At 37.7% G+C, this 20,803-nt stretch overlaps 1 protein-coding gene across 11 annotated transcripts in view; it reads left to right on the top strand.

Moving 5' to 3' along the window:
• Window positions 1-20,803, top strand: part of LOC132108203 (teneurin-4) — a 214,804-nt gene that overhangs the window by 159,941 nt on the left and 34,060 nt on the right. For 7 of the 11 annotated variants that reach the window (XM_059514830.1, XM_059514832.1, XM_059514829.1 and 4 more), the window contains 6 exons: window positions 1,895-2,162; window positions 2,250-2,393; window positions 4,402-4,651; window positions 5,641-5,661; window positions 13,144-13,376; window positions 14,896-15,050. In XM_059514830.1, coding sequence (XP_059370813.1) covers window positions 1,895-2,162; window positions 2,250-2,393; window positions 4,402-4,651; window positions 5,641-5,661; window positions 13,144-13,376; window positions 14,896-15,050 — 1,071 coding nt within the window. The remainder of the gene's footprint in view (window positions 1-1,894; window positions 2,163-2,249; window positions 2,394-4,401; window positions 4,652-5,640; window positions 5,662-13,143; window positions 13,377-14,895; window positions 15,051-20,803) is intronic. The other 4 variants (XM_059514825.1, XM_059514822.1, XM_059514831.1 and 1 more) reach the window with 1 other exon arrangement.

Below are 20,803 nucleotides of genomic sequence, written 5' to 3'. Positions count from 1 at the left end.
TTTTGGACTGATGCGACTTATACTCAGGTGCGACTTATAGTCCGAAAAATACGGTATTGGGAAATGTACATCAGAAGGGAATGTAGGAGGATCTGTCTCGGGTGGCAGTCCTGTGATTTTATCTCCTGTGTGTAATTGGGCAGACATACACAGTCCAATTTACTACGCCAGACATTTTCTGAAGAACTATAATTACATTTAGACAAAAACAGCATGGAAGCTTTTTGAGTCTGACTCCTGGAGGCGCTTCACAGTCAGTGCTTGGAAAAAATATCTGTGTTTTGGACTTGCATTGACTGTCATCTAGGTTTTATGTGTGTGAGTATATGTATGTTAATTTCATTGTATCCTATAAATATATATTTTGTAATACGCACACGTGTGTGTGTGTGTGTGTGTGTGTGTGTGTGTGTGTGTGTGTGTGTGTGTGTGTGTGTTTGTTTGAGTACTGATAGTTCTACTTGTACCTGTCTGCTGCCTTTCTAATTATTTTGTCGTCTTATTTGGTTAACAAGATAAATGAGTCAGCCTCACATGCATTGTGCTTGTCTGGGCTATTAATATCGGCACAAATCTGTCCCATCCCAAATCTTCAGGCTATTTATTCGTACACATCTACACACACCCACACACAGAGTTTTCACAGGTTTACAAACGGAATTGTCTATGGAGGAGCTTTTCTTATCAGTGTTTATTGACGCAGTAACGATCGTCTGTGTTTATTGGTCAGCTTTGTGCCTGACTGTGATAAAAGGGGCGATATGCTGAGAGTTAATGAGAGCTCTGCAGTTAGTTAGAACTATGGTTGTTCTAAGGAAAATGTACAGAATCTACAAAGTGTATGGAAGGGGAAAAATCATTATTATTAGTAGTAGAAGTAGTATTTTTTTAAATGCACACCAGGAGAGGTCAAATCAGAAACTGGAAATAAAATTAATACTGTATATTTCACCTTTTTGATTGCACTTGCCTTCATCAGGGCTAGATTGCAAGTGCAAATAGTTTATTTAAATACATATATACTATTTTCTTTTTATTGTAATTTTTTTAATAGGATATTTGTTAGAGGTTCACCATAAGAACAGATGCTATTTGCATGATGTGTGATCATTTATCTAATATATGGTGAAATAAACAGCATTAATCTCTTATATTTATTTATTTTTTGACCCTTTTGGAAAGCAATGTGTATAATATAATAAAATAAAAAATGGTGTGTATATATATATATATATATATATATATATATATATATATAGTGTGTGTGTGTGTTAGCAGATGCTTTTATCCAAAGCAACTTACAAATGAGGACAATAGAAGCATCAAAACTAACAAAAGAGCAACAACATGAAAGTGCAAATGTAATATGCACTTTAAGTAATAAAAAAAATCATGTGACATTGACTACTTTAAACTCAGCTTTGCCATCACAGGAATGACTTACTGTATACGTATTAAAATAGAAACCAAGTCTTGTAAATTTTAATAATACAGTACTTCACAATATTACTGTTTAACTGTATTTTTGAGCAAATAAATGTAGCCTTGGTGAGCCAAAAGACTTCTTCAGAAACAATATTTTCAACCCCAAACCAAAGTAGTGTATATTAAGCGATTTTTTTAATATAAAAGCATTTTTTATATAAAAACTTTATTCTTTCTCTTTGAGGTGAAAAATGCCCTAGATTCACCCAATAATTGGTATTTTTTGTACTGTATAATAAAACGTCTGCTGTGAAAAAATTAATTCATTCTCATTTGCGAATATACCGGAGATGCTAAATAATGCAAACACTTCTCAGCAGGGTTCATTCCCCACAAAATTAGCAAATTTGTTACTGTTTGCTCTGTTTTCTTGTGACTAAAATGAACATTTTCGACTCTCTCTCTCCAGACCCTCCAGGAGGAAGTGCGGATCTCAGGTACAGATGTGCGTTTGAGTTACCTGAGCAGCCGGACATCGGGGTATAAGTCCCTCCTGCGGATCACCCTGACCCACTCCACCATCCCGTTCAGCCTGATGAAGGTGCACCTCATGGTGTCCGTCGAGGGTAGGCTCTTCAGGAAGTGGTTCTCAGCTACACCCAACCTCTCCTACGACTTTGTCTGGGACAAGGCCGATGTCTACAGCCAGAAAGTTTATGGGCTGTCTGAGGCTTTCGGTAAGTGCGGAATAAAGTTGTCAGTGTCTCATTTCTCAGAGCTGTTGTCACTCAAGTTCAAATGTGGTTCTTATTCACTCCTGCTAGTGTCGGTGGGCTTCGAGTATGAATCCTGTCCGGATCTGATCCTCTGGGAGAAGCGAACAGCCATCCTGCAAGGATACGAAACCACTGCATCCAACCTGGGCAGCTGGAGCGTGGACAAACATCATGCTCTAAATATCCAAAGTGGTGAGCTAGTACATCTAGAAACATGAAAGATATTCAATTGCTTACACACACAGTTGCTTATTAATGATTCGATTTGTAGAGTTTTCCCATTGTGGAAATTCTCAGAAATGTTCACTACTTGCTGAAGACAAACATGTGTTGCTTGAGAAGACTGAACTTTGACACAGCTTGGACTGTGACCAGATGTTATCGCATGAATTCATACAGTATAGCACCTTATACAATACAGATTCAACGATGCTTCAAATTGATAAACAGGAAAATAACAGTCAATCATGAAAAGTTCAATTCAGCTATTACCAGCACTAAAGAAAACAATAGTGTCATTATTAATTAGCTCCGTTCAGTGATTATATCCGTATGACAGCAACTCCTTATTGGAGTAGAACATGTCAATTTTCCTACTGGTGCTGAATTGGCTCTGAAATCGGTGATTGCCTAAACTGCTCCGTTCAGTTCCTGTCAAGTAGTCTTTTTGCCAGCGCACAGGCGCACTTATCTCAGTAAATGAGGCGCACTTGCAGCACAAGTGTTAGGAGCGCAGGTGGCAGCTTGGTCTGTCACTAAAACCCAGCGATGTCGACATGAGGACTTCCGGTAAAATTTGCTCAAATTCTTCAAGTGTCAACTCACTCTTACCCTCTCTTTTCCCAAGTGAATTTGCTACCATTTCGTTTACACTTGTTTTAATGTCCTCTTTTTAATTTCTTCTCCTCGGCTCCACACTCAACCCGGTAATTTCCGGCGTCAAATTATTCACACAGAGTGCAAAACAATATTTCATCAGGCTCTATGAAAAGTTTATACACCTGAATGAAACTTAATCACACTCATGTAAACTTGAATTGCTGTCAGAAAAAAAAAAAATTATTATATATATATATATATATATATATATATATAATATATCTCAGACAAAAAAAATAATGGCAGGCTTTGTAAAAAAATAAATAAATTGTAAAACGTAAAGAAAATGAACTCAATGAAGCAAAATCTCACGTTTTTGTGTGTACACCTGAAAGAAAGTTAGGCAAAATTAATTAAACTTATTTTCACCATAAAACTATTCACACCAAACATGCCACACAATTTCGTGAGGTTATGCTAGAAGTTTGGGGTTTGTGAAAAGTTATTTTTCAAATAAAGTGAATCGCTCTCTGATTTTTCATGTTTTAATGCCTAATCCATTCAATTTACAAAAACTTTTTTTAAACAGCTCCACATTTATCTGGAATACTCTTGGGCGCAAAAGCTGTTATGTGACTGATCAGTAATTTGTATTTTTCTAAAACCTTTACCAGCAGGTAAGTTTATTCCAAAATTGCTTTAAAGCTTCAAGGAAATGCATGGTTTCAACTGAAGGCTTTTTACACAGTGAAATTTGCAGTGGATTTTCGAGCTTGATGAGAATAAGCCTTTGCATGAACGCCAGTAAACCCACCTGCATTTCCAGCCAATCAGCATGGGCAGACTGGAAGCGCTGTTATTTAGCATCTCTCAAAACGGCGCACAATAAAAATCACTGACAATTGAGTTTCGCAAACTTTGCCACTTTTGAGTGCCGTTCGCGGTGAACTGTTCAGCACTGGAGATTCATTGAGGCATGCCATGGAGATTCAGATTGACTGTGATACTGATAATAAGAGGAAGTTGTCTTTCATGCTGTGATTGTGAACCTTTACTTAGCTGGGTTCTGTACAGCAGCTTCTGGCTGAGCAAGTGAAAAATAACTCATTTCGGTAAATGAATTCAGTTCCGTTTAGCACATCTCGATCCTGCTGGTTATTAAGCAAAATCCTTTCTCAAGCGCCAGCAGCTGTCCCATAGCTCTGTGACAGAGAAAAGCTCCATACAAATACATTTAATGTTATTAAATTTGAGCAGAAATGAATCAGCTTTAAAACCTCCGCTTCTCATATCCGATAAAACCTGTTGATTTACTGCAGAGCGAAGGCTGCTCTGAATGAATGGACAAAATACTTATGACGTCTCTCTCTTTGGCACTCAGGTATCCTGCACAAGGGTAACGGCGAGAACATCTTCATTTCCCAGCAGCCCCCTGTCATCGGAAGCATCATGGGTAATGGGCGAAGGCGCAGTATCTCCTGTCCAAGCTGCAACGGGCTGGCGGACGGAAACAAGCTGCTCGCACCTGTAGCTTTAGCCTGTGGGTCGGATGGTAGTCTGTATGTGGGGGATTTCAACTACCTCCGTCGGATCTTCACCACGGGAAATGTCACGAGTGTCTTGGAGCTCAGGTTTGGCATTCTGCATGTGTATAGAAACACAGTATTCGCATACCCACCAAAATGACAAGTTGCTTTGTACATCCTGTTAGATAAGTTGCTCACAAACCGAAAGGTATCTGACTATCAGTACTTATAGAACAGTATCAATGTTACTGGCCTTTTACTTTTAAAGAAATAGTGAATAAAGAATATTTTATTGTTGGTTACTCGCCATCATTCCAAACCTGTCTGGCTTTAATGATTGCAAAGACCCAGTTGGATTTGTTGAATTTTCATTTTTGCCGGGATAAACCACAGTATTTGTTTAAATGTAATTGCTATTGCTCAGAAATGTATAGGATGAATATGAACCTTTCAAAAATTTCATTCTTCATTTCTTTGACCCAATAAGCACACATACATCTTCAAGATGTCTGTTAAAGAAAAAATAATTTGGAAAGCGTCAATTTATTATTGGGCATAGTCATTTGGTAAATCTTTTTATGAGTAAATTTGCATTTTATACTTTACAAGCCACAGCACCCACCTGGATGCGTTTTAGAGATGAACTGAGAACAAACAAACTCTTTATACATTACATTTCTAGATAAAATTCCGAAAATAGACATCTAGGCCAAACATTCTCAACTGGTTTTGCTATAGGACTCAGTGTTTACGCTGGATTAAGTGTTGTTGCAAGACTGTACCATACAATAAAAAAGTGTACAATATAACATACATTTTGTTTTTAGCTTTGTTTTTTCCACATTCCCATTTTGTCTAGTGACACACCAGTTAGGAATCACTGGCCTAGGCTACATAAGTACAGTATGTGTGCTATGAGGGAATCCTTTCTATTCATTATGAATACAGTAGATATGCTTGTAGAATTATAGTAGTAGTATAATTTTACCACTCTAACCTTTTCTCTGTACATTAATGCATGAATTAAGGACTAACACTTTGAGCTAACCTATTTTCCCACTTTCTTCTTTTCATGCTGCTCTCGATAAATACAGAAATAAAGATTTCAGACATAGGTAAGAGTTCTTCTAAAGAGTCATACTATTTATTATGATGAATGAACTTCAGCTAAATACTCTATGCAGTCTTTTTTTGATGTAGAGTTGCTTTTGTGGACGCCTGTGGAATGCACTGGATGTGTTTTTCGTAAATGAAGGCGTACTAAGGAGTGCATTAAAACACATATTCTCTGGATAGCAATAAAATGGGCAGTGCTACGACTGAGCTTTGAAATGGTACTGTAGATCAATGGAGACCAGTTTGACGCATGGGTAAACTCTCAAAGTGGGTTACTGCAACAGAAAAAATGCTTAAAGAATTGTGTACGTTAAGGAAACCAGAGTCAGGGCACATCATTTGAAATGTCAGACAGGATGATGGAACAGCAGTTACCAGCTTAGCATAAGCCCGGTATCAGCGTTTTAAATATTTCTCACCCTCAGGGGACTCTGCTTCCTTAAAGAATACAATTACCCACCCCTCCCCATTAGAAGTACCCATGCTGCATTACCCACAATACAGTGTAATATTTCACCCGATGACAAATTACACATTTAAATTGCCGTCGGATCTGAATACACAGTTCGTTAACATGTTTAATTTGACAAATGGCAGCGTGGTATCGAGGAAAAAAAAGCTTTAGTCATCAAACTTCGATCTAAGCTTTCAGATATAACACACATCCTCCCTGTAGTGCTATGAACCCTTAATATGGGATGCGTGGCACAACCAGCTGTGGGTTTTGACAGGCAGCAGTGTGACAGCTAACAGTATGATGCTCACATATGACTGACAGGATATGAGTGGGTTCTTGGCGAGAGGTTGGGTAAATTCAGGACACCTGCGAGCTTCAAAAATGCCATCCTTCATGATGAAGTCTCCGTTTAACCCTGCGTCCTCAGGTCGTGACTTTCCTGTGGACAATTCCATCAAGACAAGGGGTGGCATCGCTCATCATGTCACTATTAGATATGGGCACATGTGGAATGCTGCGGTAAATGGCTAAATACTGTTTACTGCATATTTGCATTGATAGCTGAGCATTAACACAGTAGATTGTACACTAGGTCAGGCTAGGTTCCTGGAGCCCCCCCAACACTGCACATTTTGCATCTCTCCTTGTTAATGACACACCCATTTCAGGTCTTGGAGTCTGAATTAATGAGCTGATGATCTGGATCAGTTGTGTTTGATTAAGGAGACATGGAGAACATGCAGTGTTGGGGGGGCCTCCAGAAACATGATTGGGAACCAATGCACTAGGCTACAAAAGACAATCGCTGCAAGCAAGGGGCTACGAAATTGACACTCTTGTCATGCCACCAAGAAGAACCTTCGACATGCTCTGTCATGAAGGCATCTGTTGATCAATGAAAATTTTTGAGACCAGCTGTGCTTCAGAACAAGGGTCTCCAACCTTCCCCAAAACGACTGCTTGGAAGTTTTTAGTAAACATGAAGTCCTTGATTAACAGGTTGAGGAGTGCTTAACTAGGATTAGAACTAAAGCTGCATTCACACCATGTCATAATTACCGTAATTCAACATGTGGCGTTCTACTCAAGCTTCACTTTGTTTTCCACTTTGCGGCATGGACTCGGATGTACATTTACATTTAATCATTTAGCAGACGCTTTTATCCAAAGCGACTTACAAATGAGAACAATAGAAGCAGTCAGGTCAACAAGAGAAAAACAACAGTAGCCTATACAAGTCCCATGACAAGTCTCAGTTAGTCTAGTATAGAATGCATAGGTTTTTTTTTTTTGTTTTTTTTTTAATTAAAAGAAAAGAAAAGAAAAGGAAAAGTGCTAATGTTAGTTGGTTAAGTGCAGGCGAAAAAGATGAGTCTTTAGCTGTTTCTTGAAAATGAGTAAAGACTCAGCTGTACGAATTGAGATTGGGAGGTCATTCCACCAGCTGGGCACAGTCCAGGAAAAGGTCCATGAGAGTGATTTTGAACTTCTTTGGGATGGTACCACAAGGCGTCGATCACTTGCAGAGCGCAAACTTCTGGAGGGCACATAAGATTTAACCAATGAGTTTAGGTAAGTTGGTGCCGTGCCAGGGGTCGTCTTGTAGGCTAGCATCAGTACCTTGAATTTGATGCGAGCAGCTACTGGTAGCCAGTGTAACCTGATGAGGAGCGGAGTAACGTGAGCTTTTTTTGGCTCATTGAAGACAACCCTCGCTGCTGCATTCTGGATCAATTGCAGAGGCTTGACAGTACATGCAGGAAGGCCCGCCAGGAGAGCATTACAATAGTCCAGTCTGGAGAGAACAAGAGCTTGGACAAGAAGTTGGGTTGCTTGCTCTGACAGGAAGGGTCTAATCTTCCTCATGTTGTATAAGGCAAACCTGCAGGACTGGGTAGTTGTAGCAATGTGGTCTGCGAAGCTTAACTGATGATCCATCACAACTCCTAGGTTTCTAGCTATCCTCGAAGGAGTAATGGTTGATGAGCCCAGCTGTATAGAAAAGTTGTGATGAAGCAATGGGTTAGCTGGAATCACCAGGAGTTCTGTCTTTGTAAGGTTAAGCTGAAGGTGATGGTCATTCATCCAGCTAGAGATGTCACTCAGACAGGCTGAAATGCGAGCAGCTACCGTCGGGTCATCTGGTTGGAATGAGAAGTAGAGTTGGGTGTCATCAGCGTAGCAGTGATAAGAAAAGCCATGCTTCTGAATGACAGATCCTAATGATGTCATGTAGATTGAGAAGAGAAGTGGTCCAAGTACTGAGCCTTGAGAAACCCCAGTAGCAAGGTGGTGTGACTTTGAAACATCACCCCTCCAAGACACACTGAAGGATCTGTCAGAGAGGTAGGACTTAACCCACAGGAGTGCTGTTCCAGAGATGCCCATCTTTCTGAGGGTGGACAGGAGAATCTGGTGATTAACAGTGTCAAAAGCAGCAGAAAGGTCCAGTAAGATGAGTACCGAGGATTTTGAAGCTGCTCTTGCTAGTCGCAGGGCTTCAGTAACCGAGAGCAGAGCAGTCTCAGTTGAGTGGCCAGAGCAGTCTCAGTTGAGTGGCCACTTTGGATGTAGCGCTTAAGTTGCGCATAAATGAATCTGACAATGTTTTCAGGTGGTATAGTGGTCACGTGGTCCAAGATGTGCCTCTCAGAATATTAGGGATTTTAAACAACAGCTGCAAATGGAGTGGCTAAGATGACCGGAAGCAAGCTTTTACACCGCCATAGCAGAGAACGTAAAAATCACTAAGCAACTGTAAACAAGATGGCTCAATGTGGCATTCAGTCATTTATTGAAGTATGAATGATGGCTCATGAGGAGGATGTTTAGGCAATACTTGCATTGTTCACATCACATCAGCTCTAGTCTCAGTGCTACCTGAGGTGTTGTTGCCAACTGCAGACATATCTTTGTACAAACTATTTTTTTTTTTTAATTAGCTTAAGTTTAAAACATATCACCAGAGATTAAATAAAAGAGTAATGGTAGAATCGTATAGATATGCAATTACAATGTTATGTACCATGAAACCATTTACCAGCCTAATCTGTCACATTGTAATGACTACAGCAAACCAGCATTTCTCCCGTAGTAGATGGTTACAGTAGAATGTCACAAATAACGGTTACAGTCTCATATGCACAACACAACATCAGAATGCTGTTGCCATTCCATCAGTGGCTGTTGCTTAAATTCCCTATTCCCAGAAGTTGGAACAACTCCTAGTAGAACATCACATGTTGTCATCTCGGAATTACAAAATGGTGTGAATGCATTGCAGCTTAAACTCTGCGGAGCTGTGACCCTCCAGGAACAGGGTTGAATTCCCCTGTTTCGCCCTTAAAAAATGATCTCATGCATTTATGTCCATCAAACTGTCTGACAAGTAAACAAGCATTTGTGTTTCTCTCAGAGTCACTTTTTGTCCTAAGGGCCTCTAAATGCTTTGTAGTGTTTTTGTAGGTGCTGCTTTGTATTATCTGCCTTGAACCAGGTTTGTGTTGTTCTTTTGATTGTAAAAGTTGTGCTTCGGGCTAAATCACTTACCGGAACATGTTCCAATAATTCATTTTAGAAATATGCCTGTGTAGAAATGCCTGCTGAAAAGGCCAAAATCATATTTGCAACCAGAAAGGAAAAGTCATCACTGTTGTGTGAAAACAAATAGAGGCATCTCAGTGTTTATGTATGTGCAAACAGATGAGAGAATATGATCTCTCTGACATACCTGCTGACCGCCTTTCCACAAGAGTCGCTCACCTCCATCGTCTAAGCAACATGCTGAAAAATCCAATTATCCTCCCCAGACTGGCTTTAGTTGTTGAATATAGATGGAGCCTATGAAGGTCAGGGTGGTCTCCTCATCACAGAAAGCACAATGGTGCATGCCTCCCAAATACATTGTGAAACACAGAGACTGCTGGGACTGAAAAGCATCTACCCGAAGGGTCACGCCCCCCCTTGCAGAATGGGATTGAGATTTTTCTTGACAGATCCGTTTTACCTTCTTTCCCAACCGAGGACATCATTCAGCATGGTCAGCAGCCACACAGTGACATGCCAAGCCCCAGGTCAACCGAAGCAGCCCGTTTCCAGCGATCTTCTGGAAGGTCAGTTGTCGGTCTGAATAATAGACCGAAGCTGACAATGCTGCAGACCTGCCACTTTTCCTTTCCACACTCTCACATTGGGCCACTGGGCTTTGACACTAACAGCCACAGAATTTCAGGGGAACATGTTTCGGATTTGTTTAATCGGTTTTAAATGCTGATCCGAAGACAGGTTAGGTGTTGAATACGATGTTATATGGCAGATGTGTGTTTGCTATGGCTAGTCATCTCTAGCCCTACCAACTTAACATTTTTGTTCTCTTGCGGCAACCTTACCAACCTTGTAAGATTTTGAATGTGGATCCTGAGACAGGCTGGTTGTTAGTAATGATGGCAGAAGAATGGTGAATGTGATTGATCTGTTGCAGTGGCCTTTAACTCTTCAGTTTTAAATACTGATCCTTAGAAAAATTTGGTGTTAGCAAAGATGGTTTTGGCAGATGTGTATCATAACATTCACTGTAGCTAGTCATCTCTAGAGTAGACCTATAGGTCCATTATAAAAGTTAACCATGGTTTTACTACAAATAAAACCAGAAAACCATAGTCAGTATAGTTAAACCACGGTAACCACAAATTAACCATAGTTTTGCTACATTAACCATAGTTTAACCATGGTATTTGTAGTAAAAAGGGGGGTTATACAAATGGTAATCAATGCACCAAAGAAAAACAAGAGAAAAAAAAGAGTGGTGTGACTCTTTTGAAGCAAATATTTTCAATTAATGCTTTTATTCTCTTGGTGCCAGCTTTTTTAAACTTGGTATGTTTTTGTATATGGATTAAAGACAAGTGGTTTTTTAGCGATGGTGGTATTTAGTGGATGGGTGTTGTAGCATTTGCTTAGGCTAGTCATCTTATGAAGAATGCCTGTCCCTGAATGTTTTTGTACTCTTGCAGTGACCTTTCTAACTTTGTAAGGTTTGGAATGCTAATCTTTAGATAAATTGGATGTTAGCAATGATGGTGTTTAGCAGTGTCGTAGCATTTGCAGTAGCTAGTTATCTTGAGAGAACTAGTCCTTTAATGCAAGGAGTACCACTTTATACAAAGAATATTTTTCACTTAACATTTTCACTCAATTGCTGTAACCTTTCTCACTTTAAGTTCCAGATGTTTATCCTTTGACAAGTTGGTTGTTAGCAACAATGGCTTATAGCAGGCATTTGTCACAGCGCAAGCATGAAGAATGCTTTTCATACACAATATTTTGACCTTTTTCACTTTCTCAAGACTTAAATCTGGATCCAAGTTGCTTTTGTGTCACATAGCATTTACGTTGGCTAGTTATCACTAGCATACTAACACAATCTTATCAACCGAGTGGCACTTTTCACAAAGAATATATTGTTCAATTAATGTTTTTGCTGTCTTGAATGACCTTTTCCCATTTAAATTTTAATTCAAGATTTTAAATGCTAAACAGAAGTTGGCTGTAAGCAGTGATAATACTTGGCAGATATGATGTGATATGATAGCATGTGTCGTGGCTAGTCATCTTATGAAGAATGCTTTTCACTTAACATTTTTGTTCTCATGATGTGACCTTTCTCACTTTGTTCAAAAACAATTAACCCCTCCAGGAAGACACCATTCCAGAAAGGCGAGAACGTTTTACGTTTTCAACTGCTGAATATTCACACATTTTCACATTTATCACGAGTTGAACATTATGATTTTCACCTTTTCTGAAACGTATGTTAAATCAGCCAGTACAGTAATTCTTTGTTTTTCACTGTACTTCAGCTGATGGAAATTTCACAAGCCTGAAGTAACATTTTTAAGTGAATTTCAGGTTTAGGTGAACCTGTGCTAGTCATCCACATTTCACCACAAGCAGTCCTTGACCACAGATGTAGCCATCAGCAGAGCTACAGTATAATTAGAGCATATTACAAATCAACTTGAAAAGTGTACCATTTCGGTCCAGGTGCCTAGCCTTTCTATTGTTTTCTCAGAATATGATTAGCACACTATAGAGAGCAAACTCAGTACATTGCATCCAGATCGGAGGGGGTTTTTTCCACTCGTGAGACCCTCTCTAGCCTGATTGGAGCCATTTTGTTGGGCTTTCATGTTCTTTAGCCCCCTGTGTGGTTGTGAGGGATGACTTTGACTGTCCAGCTTTACCATGTAATGGACTGTTTTTTCAGCCTGTGGGCCATTTTTGCTCCAGGAATGCATAATGTGTTTAGATAACAGCTCTAGACCACATGCATCTCCAGAAGAAAGTTTCCCTTTAGGGGAGTTGGTGGCATACCTATTTGACTGTGCACTGGCAGCACATTAGATGCTGGGCCGACTGCATTAACCACAGGCTTTACACACACTACATGCGTTTCTATATTTGGAATGAGAGTAAATGCATACAGTAAAAGATTGATGCGAAGAGAACATGGCAGAGATGTCTCAAGCCATGGCAGTGGATCTGTCAACCCTTGATTCCTATCTTTATACATAAACCCTCACTGCAAATTCCGTTCTCTGAGGCTGTTTGTAATGCATGGAATTAAACATGATACACGATTCACATGTTACAATGTCAAAATGTTTCAAAAGCCTACTGTTATTTTAAATTTTTTTACTGCATTATAATTACATTTACATATCATATGAATACATTTTATCAATTATAAATCTGGCTTAAACTTTATTTTAAGGTGTCCTTGTTACAGTGTAATTATACATTTAAGTGCTGAGTAATATTAAATAACTACATGTACTTATTATAAGGTTAGGGTTTGGATTAGGGTTACTTGCATGCAATTATGCATAATTTATTGTTTTTATAACGTGTAACAAGGACAACTTAAAAATAAAGTGTTGCCAAATCCGAAATCTCAAACAAGTCTTACAAATACATACTTTACACAAACTAATTGTTTTTCTTTGTTTGATTTTTTTTTTTTTAGCAATAGTCCTGCACACAAATATTACCTGGCTACTAGTCCTGTTTCGGAGGCTCTGTACCTTTCGGACACCAGCAGCAGGAAGGTGTTTAAAGTAAAATCTCTGAACACAGTAAAAGATGTGGCAAAGAATCTAGAGCTGGTGGCCGGCACAGGCGATCAGTGTCTACCCTACGATGAGACTCGCTGCGGGGACGGCGGCAAGGCTGTGGAGGCCACACTTACCAACCCTAGAGGTGAATCTCCATATATCTGAATAACTGTTGATTTATTTCAGAAACGGACAGCAATTTTAGCATTACTGGTTCAATTTTCCCATCATTCCCATTAGGCTATTAGCAAATTCCTTTAAATTAAAAATGCTGTAAGCAATTTCGCCTATTTTGCTTCAACCACATACTCTCTCCAAAATTAGTTTCCTCCATATGTTTGTACCAGTACAAGCCCTAAGCAACAAATTCAGAGCAAACCCCAAAACCACAGCATGAAATTGATAGTAAAACCTGTGGTTTGCATACGCTTGTCAGTTTTCCAGTATAGAGAGTACCCATTCTCCTAGTGTAGCATATCTAGTGCTCTGAGGGGAATCTTGTGGGGGCTCAAATTAATGTTTCCTTCTATTTTCACCAACAAAAAGCAATAATATAATGACATTTCCTAGTCTGTTTTCCATCATTTGAGAATAAAGAAACATTTGTGATTGAAGCTGTGATTATCATTGCATTATAAAATGCAAATGAAAGAGGATGTTCCCAGCGTCACGTACCCCTTTGTCATCCGCAGTGACGTTGAAATGATTCACATGCTCTTAAATAGCTTGAACAGCACCATACGCATCTCTTTTCCCCAGGATGCATTGCTCAATGCCTGGTTGTTGTTCCTCAGACATAAATAATGAATTGAACGCATGGATTTTTTATTAGACTTCTGGCTTTCTATTGAGCATGTTGATGCTGAGAGATATGCATTCCATTCTGTCCTTAAAATTATAGCTCTATAATTCCAACTTCATTTATCATTCCAAATTTGAATATGCTCTTAGCATTTATGCAAATTCCTGTTGTTCCTGTTTTGTGTTTTTTTGCTTTTTCTTTTGTTTGAATCTGAAAGTTGCTTCACATTTCACATCAAAATGTAAAGAAAAAATTGTATTACAATTGTTGTTAGTGACAATTGTCATAAAAATGTATTATTGAAATAATAAAAATTTTAATAGATTACATTTATTATTATTATTATTAGACAAATTTTTTCCATAATTAGGCATATGACCTTCATTTATTTATTTATTCATTCATTCTTTCATTCATTTGTTTGTTTACTTATGTTAAAGGTGATTCCAGTTAAATTTTATTTTTACAAATAAATTATATTATTTGTTATTTACATTAGCATTTTATTTACATTGGCATGAATTAAATGCTGTACAGCAAATGCTATTATAACAAATACTATCACTTACCACTTTGTTTTTTTTTTGTTTGTTTTTTTATGGTATTGAGAGTTATATTGTATTGTAATTGAATTTCATTGTAAATACATAGTATGTGGTGTTACAAAACCTGGCTTAAATTTCTGTATTTAACTATATATAAATATTTTGTATTTATTTATTTAGATTTGTGTCATAAATTCATCTTCTTGATAGCTATGTAGCGTTTGGATTACAGCTATGTAATTCAACTAATTGATCATGTAAGATTATTCAGTCCTCTCAGGAAAGATCCATTCCTTTTTTCTTTCTCTTGTCTCCAGGCATTACTGTAGACAAGTATGGCGTGATCTTCTTTGTAGACGGCACCATGATCCGCCGCATCGATCAGAACGGTATCATATCCACCCTGCTGGGCTTCAACGACTTGACCTCAGCACGACCCCTGAGCTGTGACTCCGTGATGGACATCTCGCAGGTGGGTAGCCTTCTTGTGTTCCCTCTGCGGCTTTCTCACCCATCACGGCTCTTTATAAAGGCCAGTTTATGGCAGGATTTGTGAAAGGCCAGCACGACTATACTGTTCTGCACACCATGTTCGGTGGAGTCATCATGTCAGCCTTACTGAGGGTAAAGGGTTGCAGCTGACATCTCTTCAGGGCAGGTCAGGGGTCTCTGTGCTCCCTTGGGTCCCAGTAACCCAGATGCTGCCTACAGCTGCAGGCCTGCGAAACCCAGTTTCAGGCTGACCTACAACCTGAATGACAGCGCTGCTCCCTCCATCCCAAAAACACGCTCACAGAGACGTGCACTCTCTCGTCACCCTAGGCGCTGTTAACCAATCCAAATGTTACCCATCACCCCCGGCAAGGACGCTGCGCTGACTGCCATCTCTAAAGTATCATTTTGGATGTGACACTGCCCTAAAGGTCCTGACCTGGAGCTTTGGTTTTCCTTTACTTTATTTTGCCTGCAACGTTCTCCCAGTGTCAAGACAATCAACAATGCCTGCGGTTATAATGACAAAGAAAATATAATTGATTGCAGTAAGCTTTTGCCTTGATTGTATAGTAAACGTCTTCATTATACATTTCATTACCCAATTTTATGTTTTTGATGTAGCAAACTGAAATGTTCAGTGACGCATTAGAATGACTAAATATCAATGCAGTGTAATCACTCGTTGCACTGAACTCATAAAGCCGGTGTTATAGCATCGCTATTGGAAAAGTGCAATAGAACCACACAGCAAGGCAAAGAAAAAAATATGTATTTATTTTTTCAAATCTTGACATGACTGTATAAGGTGTCTCTTGAAAATGGCAGTAATCCAGGTAGATGTACACAGGTAATGGCAGACATTTAGCAAATACAAATTATCAGTGAATCAAAGCTGCTGTGTTACAAAGAGACTGAAGAAAGCAATTTCTCATTGCTGCAGTATATATATATAAAAAAATAGAGGAAAATCATAGTATTGTTACGAACCTCACTATTAGTCTAGGGTTTAAATGAAGTTGTAACAAAATGTAAAAATAAAAAAAAAGTCTGACGGTCACATCAATCCCCTGATCCAGAAAAGCACAAACACAAAATTAAGCAAAATAACTTAATTTATTAATAACAAAGGAAGCAAATCTTCAGGAGAGGGCCAGGCCAACATAACAAACAAAAACCTCTAACTAAACACGGAAACTCTAAATAACCTTAACTAAAAAAAAAAAGAAAAGAAATGACAGAGTCTTACCTATCTCCCAGTCTACCATAAACATAAACAAAATTTTAAAATTTTGAAAAAGAAAATGGCACCCTCTCCCTACGGCTTCCTAAGAAAGATAAACAAAGGTATTTACATAACTTAGAAAATAACACAAAAGAATCATAAACACACCCACCATAACGTTCACACGTTCTCTCATCGTTTGTAATTGACAAGTTCATTCACAAAGTTAAGAGGTAATAAAGATCTCACTTGGTCACACTGAGATACACAAAATAACACCAATCTGGATCAGGACAAAGAGTGAGCGCGTAGCCGTCAGTCCTCCAGCATTGTTTCTTTGCCATCTTATACACCTTGGATCTCTGTAGCGTTCACTCAGTACTGATGAATGATGGACATCAGCTGGAATCCAATTAGCGATCTATAACGGAGAGAGAGACAGAAAGAGCAAGAGAAGAAAACATGCAATGCCTAACTTGCCCAGTAGGTGACACTCTCCCAAGAGCGCACAATTCACAAATACGTCCACAGGGCGTAACAGTATGTTTTTTAAATATATATATATATATATATATATATATATATATATATATATATATATTCTGTGTCTTTACACACCAGAAGCGTGCCTGGCGCGGCGCTGGAGTGCTGCTTCTGTAGAGGGAGACAGTTGACAGACCAGGCTCTTGTCTTCATGACAACAATATCAACTTTTTTTTACACACCTACACCTACGCCTACGGATAAAGGACACCGTCAAAAGTATTGATGGCTAAATAGATTATGTTTGACAGGTGCAATATTTGAAAATCGATAATTATTTATTTATTTTTTTAATTACATTTATATCTGAATTTATGTCAACCTATAGACTTTCAAATATCAAAATATCATGAATTCATATGTATTTGTGTACAAAATGACATAAAAACACATTTTCCTATTATATTTTGCCTGGAAACGCTTCCAACACGCGCGCGTGTCGCGGTAAAAATAGGCGTCGGTTCTATTTCTAGCATGCAGGCGTTTTCCGCGCGACTCACGCAGGCAGTCTGCAAGCTCTAACCTGTTAACATGGGAGCCGAATTAAAAACCGACACGCCACGCGGCTGAGACGCTTGCGCCACGCATCCAGTGTGTCGCCGGCCTAAGGCCAGTAACACACTGGCTGCGTGGCGTTACACACCAGAATCGTGCCTGAAGCGGCGTTGGCGCGCTGCTGCTACTGATAGCCTACTGATAAAGGACACAGTCAACAGTATTGACGGCAAAATAGATTATGTTTGACAGGTGCAATATGCCAGTGTGTCACCGGCCTAAGGTTTTCAAAAGGCATCACGTGAGTGTGAACATCACTACAACTAGGAAAAAACGACTGTAATTCAAACGCAGCTCCGGTCGGCATTTAAACAGACCTTTGCTCTTAATTCTGATCGGTCCAACGCAATAACGAAATCTGAGCAGGTCTAAAAGCTGAAACTGTTGATGCTGCACCTTATACTTTGGAAAAGTTATATATATTTTTTAAATATGAGCAGGCCTACAAGCTGGGATTGGTAATGCTGCACTGTAATCATAGTTATTTAGTTATATTTTTCATTATATTTTATTATATGATATTGGTTTGAGACTGAGAGTATTTTATTTAGTGGAGAACTTTGCAGCAGTATTTTATTTCTTATTCTTTTTTATTCTATATATATTTTATTAAAAATTATTTTAAAAAAGTGTAAACAAATTGTAAAAAAAAATGTTTATAGTAATAAAAAACCTGCAGTTTAATGTTTGCATTTCTTTCCCTTACTGTACCGAAAATGAACCTAACCGTGACTTTAAAACGTACCGAACCGTGATTTTTGCGTACCGTTACACCCCTAATATATATATATATATATATATATATATATTTTTTTTTTTTTTTTCATGATAGGTAAAAATTGATAGCCTGAATGCACTGTAAGTCGCTTTGGATGAAAGCGTCTGCTAAATGCATAAATTTTAATTTAATTTAATTTAATTTAATTTAATTTAATTTAATTTAATTTAATTTAATTTAATTTAATTTAATTTAAATATATATGAATTACGTTTAATTACACGTACAATTGAGCTTTAAATAAAAAAATTCATAATTTTGTGCATTATAGTATTTTTACTTTTTATTTTCTTTATTCATATTACAGTAATGGTAAATTTGTTAAACTTTGCTAATGTAATATGAAGCCTTTGACTCATTGATTTATTTAAATTAAATATTGATTTACCATTCAAAAGTTCTGGCCTTTTATACTCACCCGGTCCGCAAGAATGCTTTATTGATCAGAAATACTGTAAAAATGATGATATTATGAAATATTATTTCAATTTAAAAGAAGAGTTTTCTATTTGAATATATTTTAAAATGTAATTTATTCCTGTGATGACACAGCCAATTTTTAGCAGCCATTACTCCAATCTTCAGTGTAACATAATCCTTGAGAAATCATATTAGTATTATGTGCTGCTAAAGAAACATTTCAGTTTTGACAGTTGTGCTGCTTAATGTATAAATGGTTTCAACAAAAAAAAAAACTTAAGCAGCACAACTCTCAAGACACCTTAATGTAATTTACATTTTAGTTGCATTACACATGTTATGTAATGTATAGGATTATATATTTTCTTTCTTTCTTTCTTTGTTTTTTTTTTTTGTTTTGTTTTTTTGTATTTTTACTTTTGAGGCCAGGCAAATTCTTGACAGTTTTGGTGGGATAAAACTTACAACCACTGAAATTTGATACAGATTTTTATGGTCTCATCTTTGATAACCTTTCAAAACCACAGTATGAAGATCATAAACTGAATGAAAAGAGAACTGGTTTTGCTTGCATACTGTATACCTGTCCAGCTTTCGGTTTGCTCAGTAATGCCTCTGCCGCCTGACTGAGAGGCTTTATTTTGCTGAGAGGACATGGATCACTGGGGAGACGACCTCCAGCTGCACCACAGAGAAAACCTTTCTAGCCTGAAACACACACATACACACACACTCACAGAAAGACCACTGCAGTCCCAGCCTCAATGATGACAAATCACACCAGCTTCTGCCAAAGACACTCAGACAGTAAAAAGCATCCATTAAAAATGCATGTGCAGCACACGCTCACTGCATCAAACATGCCGCCGCATTACTTAAGCCCTCTGCTGCCACACTTTTGAGGGCTCATCTGAAGCCTGTTTCCTCCCTCTCATACACCGCCTGCCAATTCTCACCTAGATCCAAGAAAAAATATCATATTTTTGGTGCCGGGTACTGAGTTCATTAACATGTGATGCTCTTTAGGTCCCAATATCTCCGCTTCCAATAAGCCCCCCTTGGAAGCTTCAATTCTGTGATGGCTTCATTCCTTTCCACTTACTATTCAGATCTTGCATTCAGAGCACACCTCGCATTATATTCCAAATTTGTTTGCCTTTCGGGCAGCGCAGGCACCCTGCACGAGCGCTATGAATTTGAGACTTGGCAAGAATGTTTCTCCTCAACTCTTACATTGGTTTCTGGAATAAATATTCTCCTCATCCCCTGGTGAACATGGAAATATGGTGATGAAAGCATATTCTCTGTGGAATGGGAGTATTTAAATGTCTTTTTTACTTCAGTGATTGTTATTTTTTGTATGCTATTCAGGGATTTACAACTGGGGTTCGGTAAAATTCGGAATTTTAAAAAAGGAGAAAAATGAATTTGATTGTATACTCTACTTAAAATGTTTATTTGGTTCAATTTGAACTGGCTTTCCTCAAATTAAAATGTTAAATAAATATGAATTTGACTGACCCTTCGCTTAGCCCTGTCTTAAAATATTACTAAGAAATCCTACCTTAGCAGCTGTTGCCACCCAACATATGTTCATGTTTAGGACTTGTTTAGTGCACAGTAAGACTATAAGAGTATATGTGTGTTTAGATAGTTTTCATATTATATATTATATACTGTATTATTATATAAAAATAGTGCTGTCAAATGACTAATTGTGATTAATTGCATTCAAAAAAAAAAAAAAAAAAAAAAAAAATATATATATATATATATATATATATATATATATATATATATATATATATATATATATATACAGTAAAGACCAAAAGTTTGGAAACATTACTATTTTTAATGTTTTTGAAAGAAGTTTCTTCTGCTCATCAAGCCTGCATTTATTTGATCAAAAATACAGAAAAAAAAACAGTAATATTGTGAAATATTATTACAACTTAAAATAATAGTTTTCAATTTGAATATACTTAAAAAAAATAATTTATTCCTGTGATGCAAAACTGAATTTTCAGCATCATTACTCCAGCCTTCAGTGTCACATGTAACATCCAGTCTATCACATGAACATTTAGAAATCATTCTAATATTCTGATTTATTATGAGTGTTGGAAACAGTTCTGCTGTCTAATATATTTGATGAATAAAAGGTTAAAAAAAAAAATTCTAATAATATATATTCTAATAATATATTTTC

Source organism: Carassius carassius, chromosome 28, assembly GCF_963082965.1.
Source record: "Carassius carassius chromosome 28, fCarCar2.1, whole genome shotgun sequence".
NCBI lineage: Eukaryota > Metazoa > Chordata > Actinopteri > Cypriniformes > Cyprinidae > Carassius > Carassius carassius.
The sequence above is the reverse complement of the archived record's forward strand: the minus strand, read 5'-3'. Positions and strand labels throughout refer to the sequence as shown.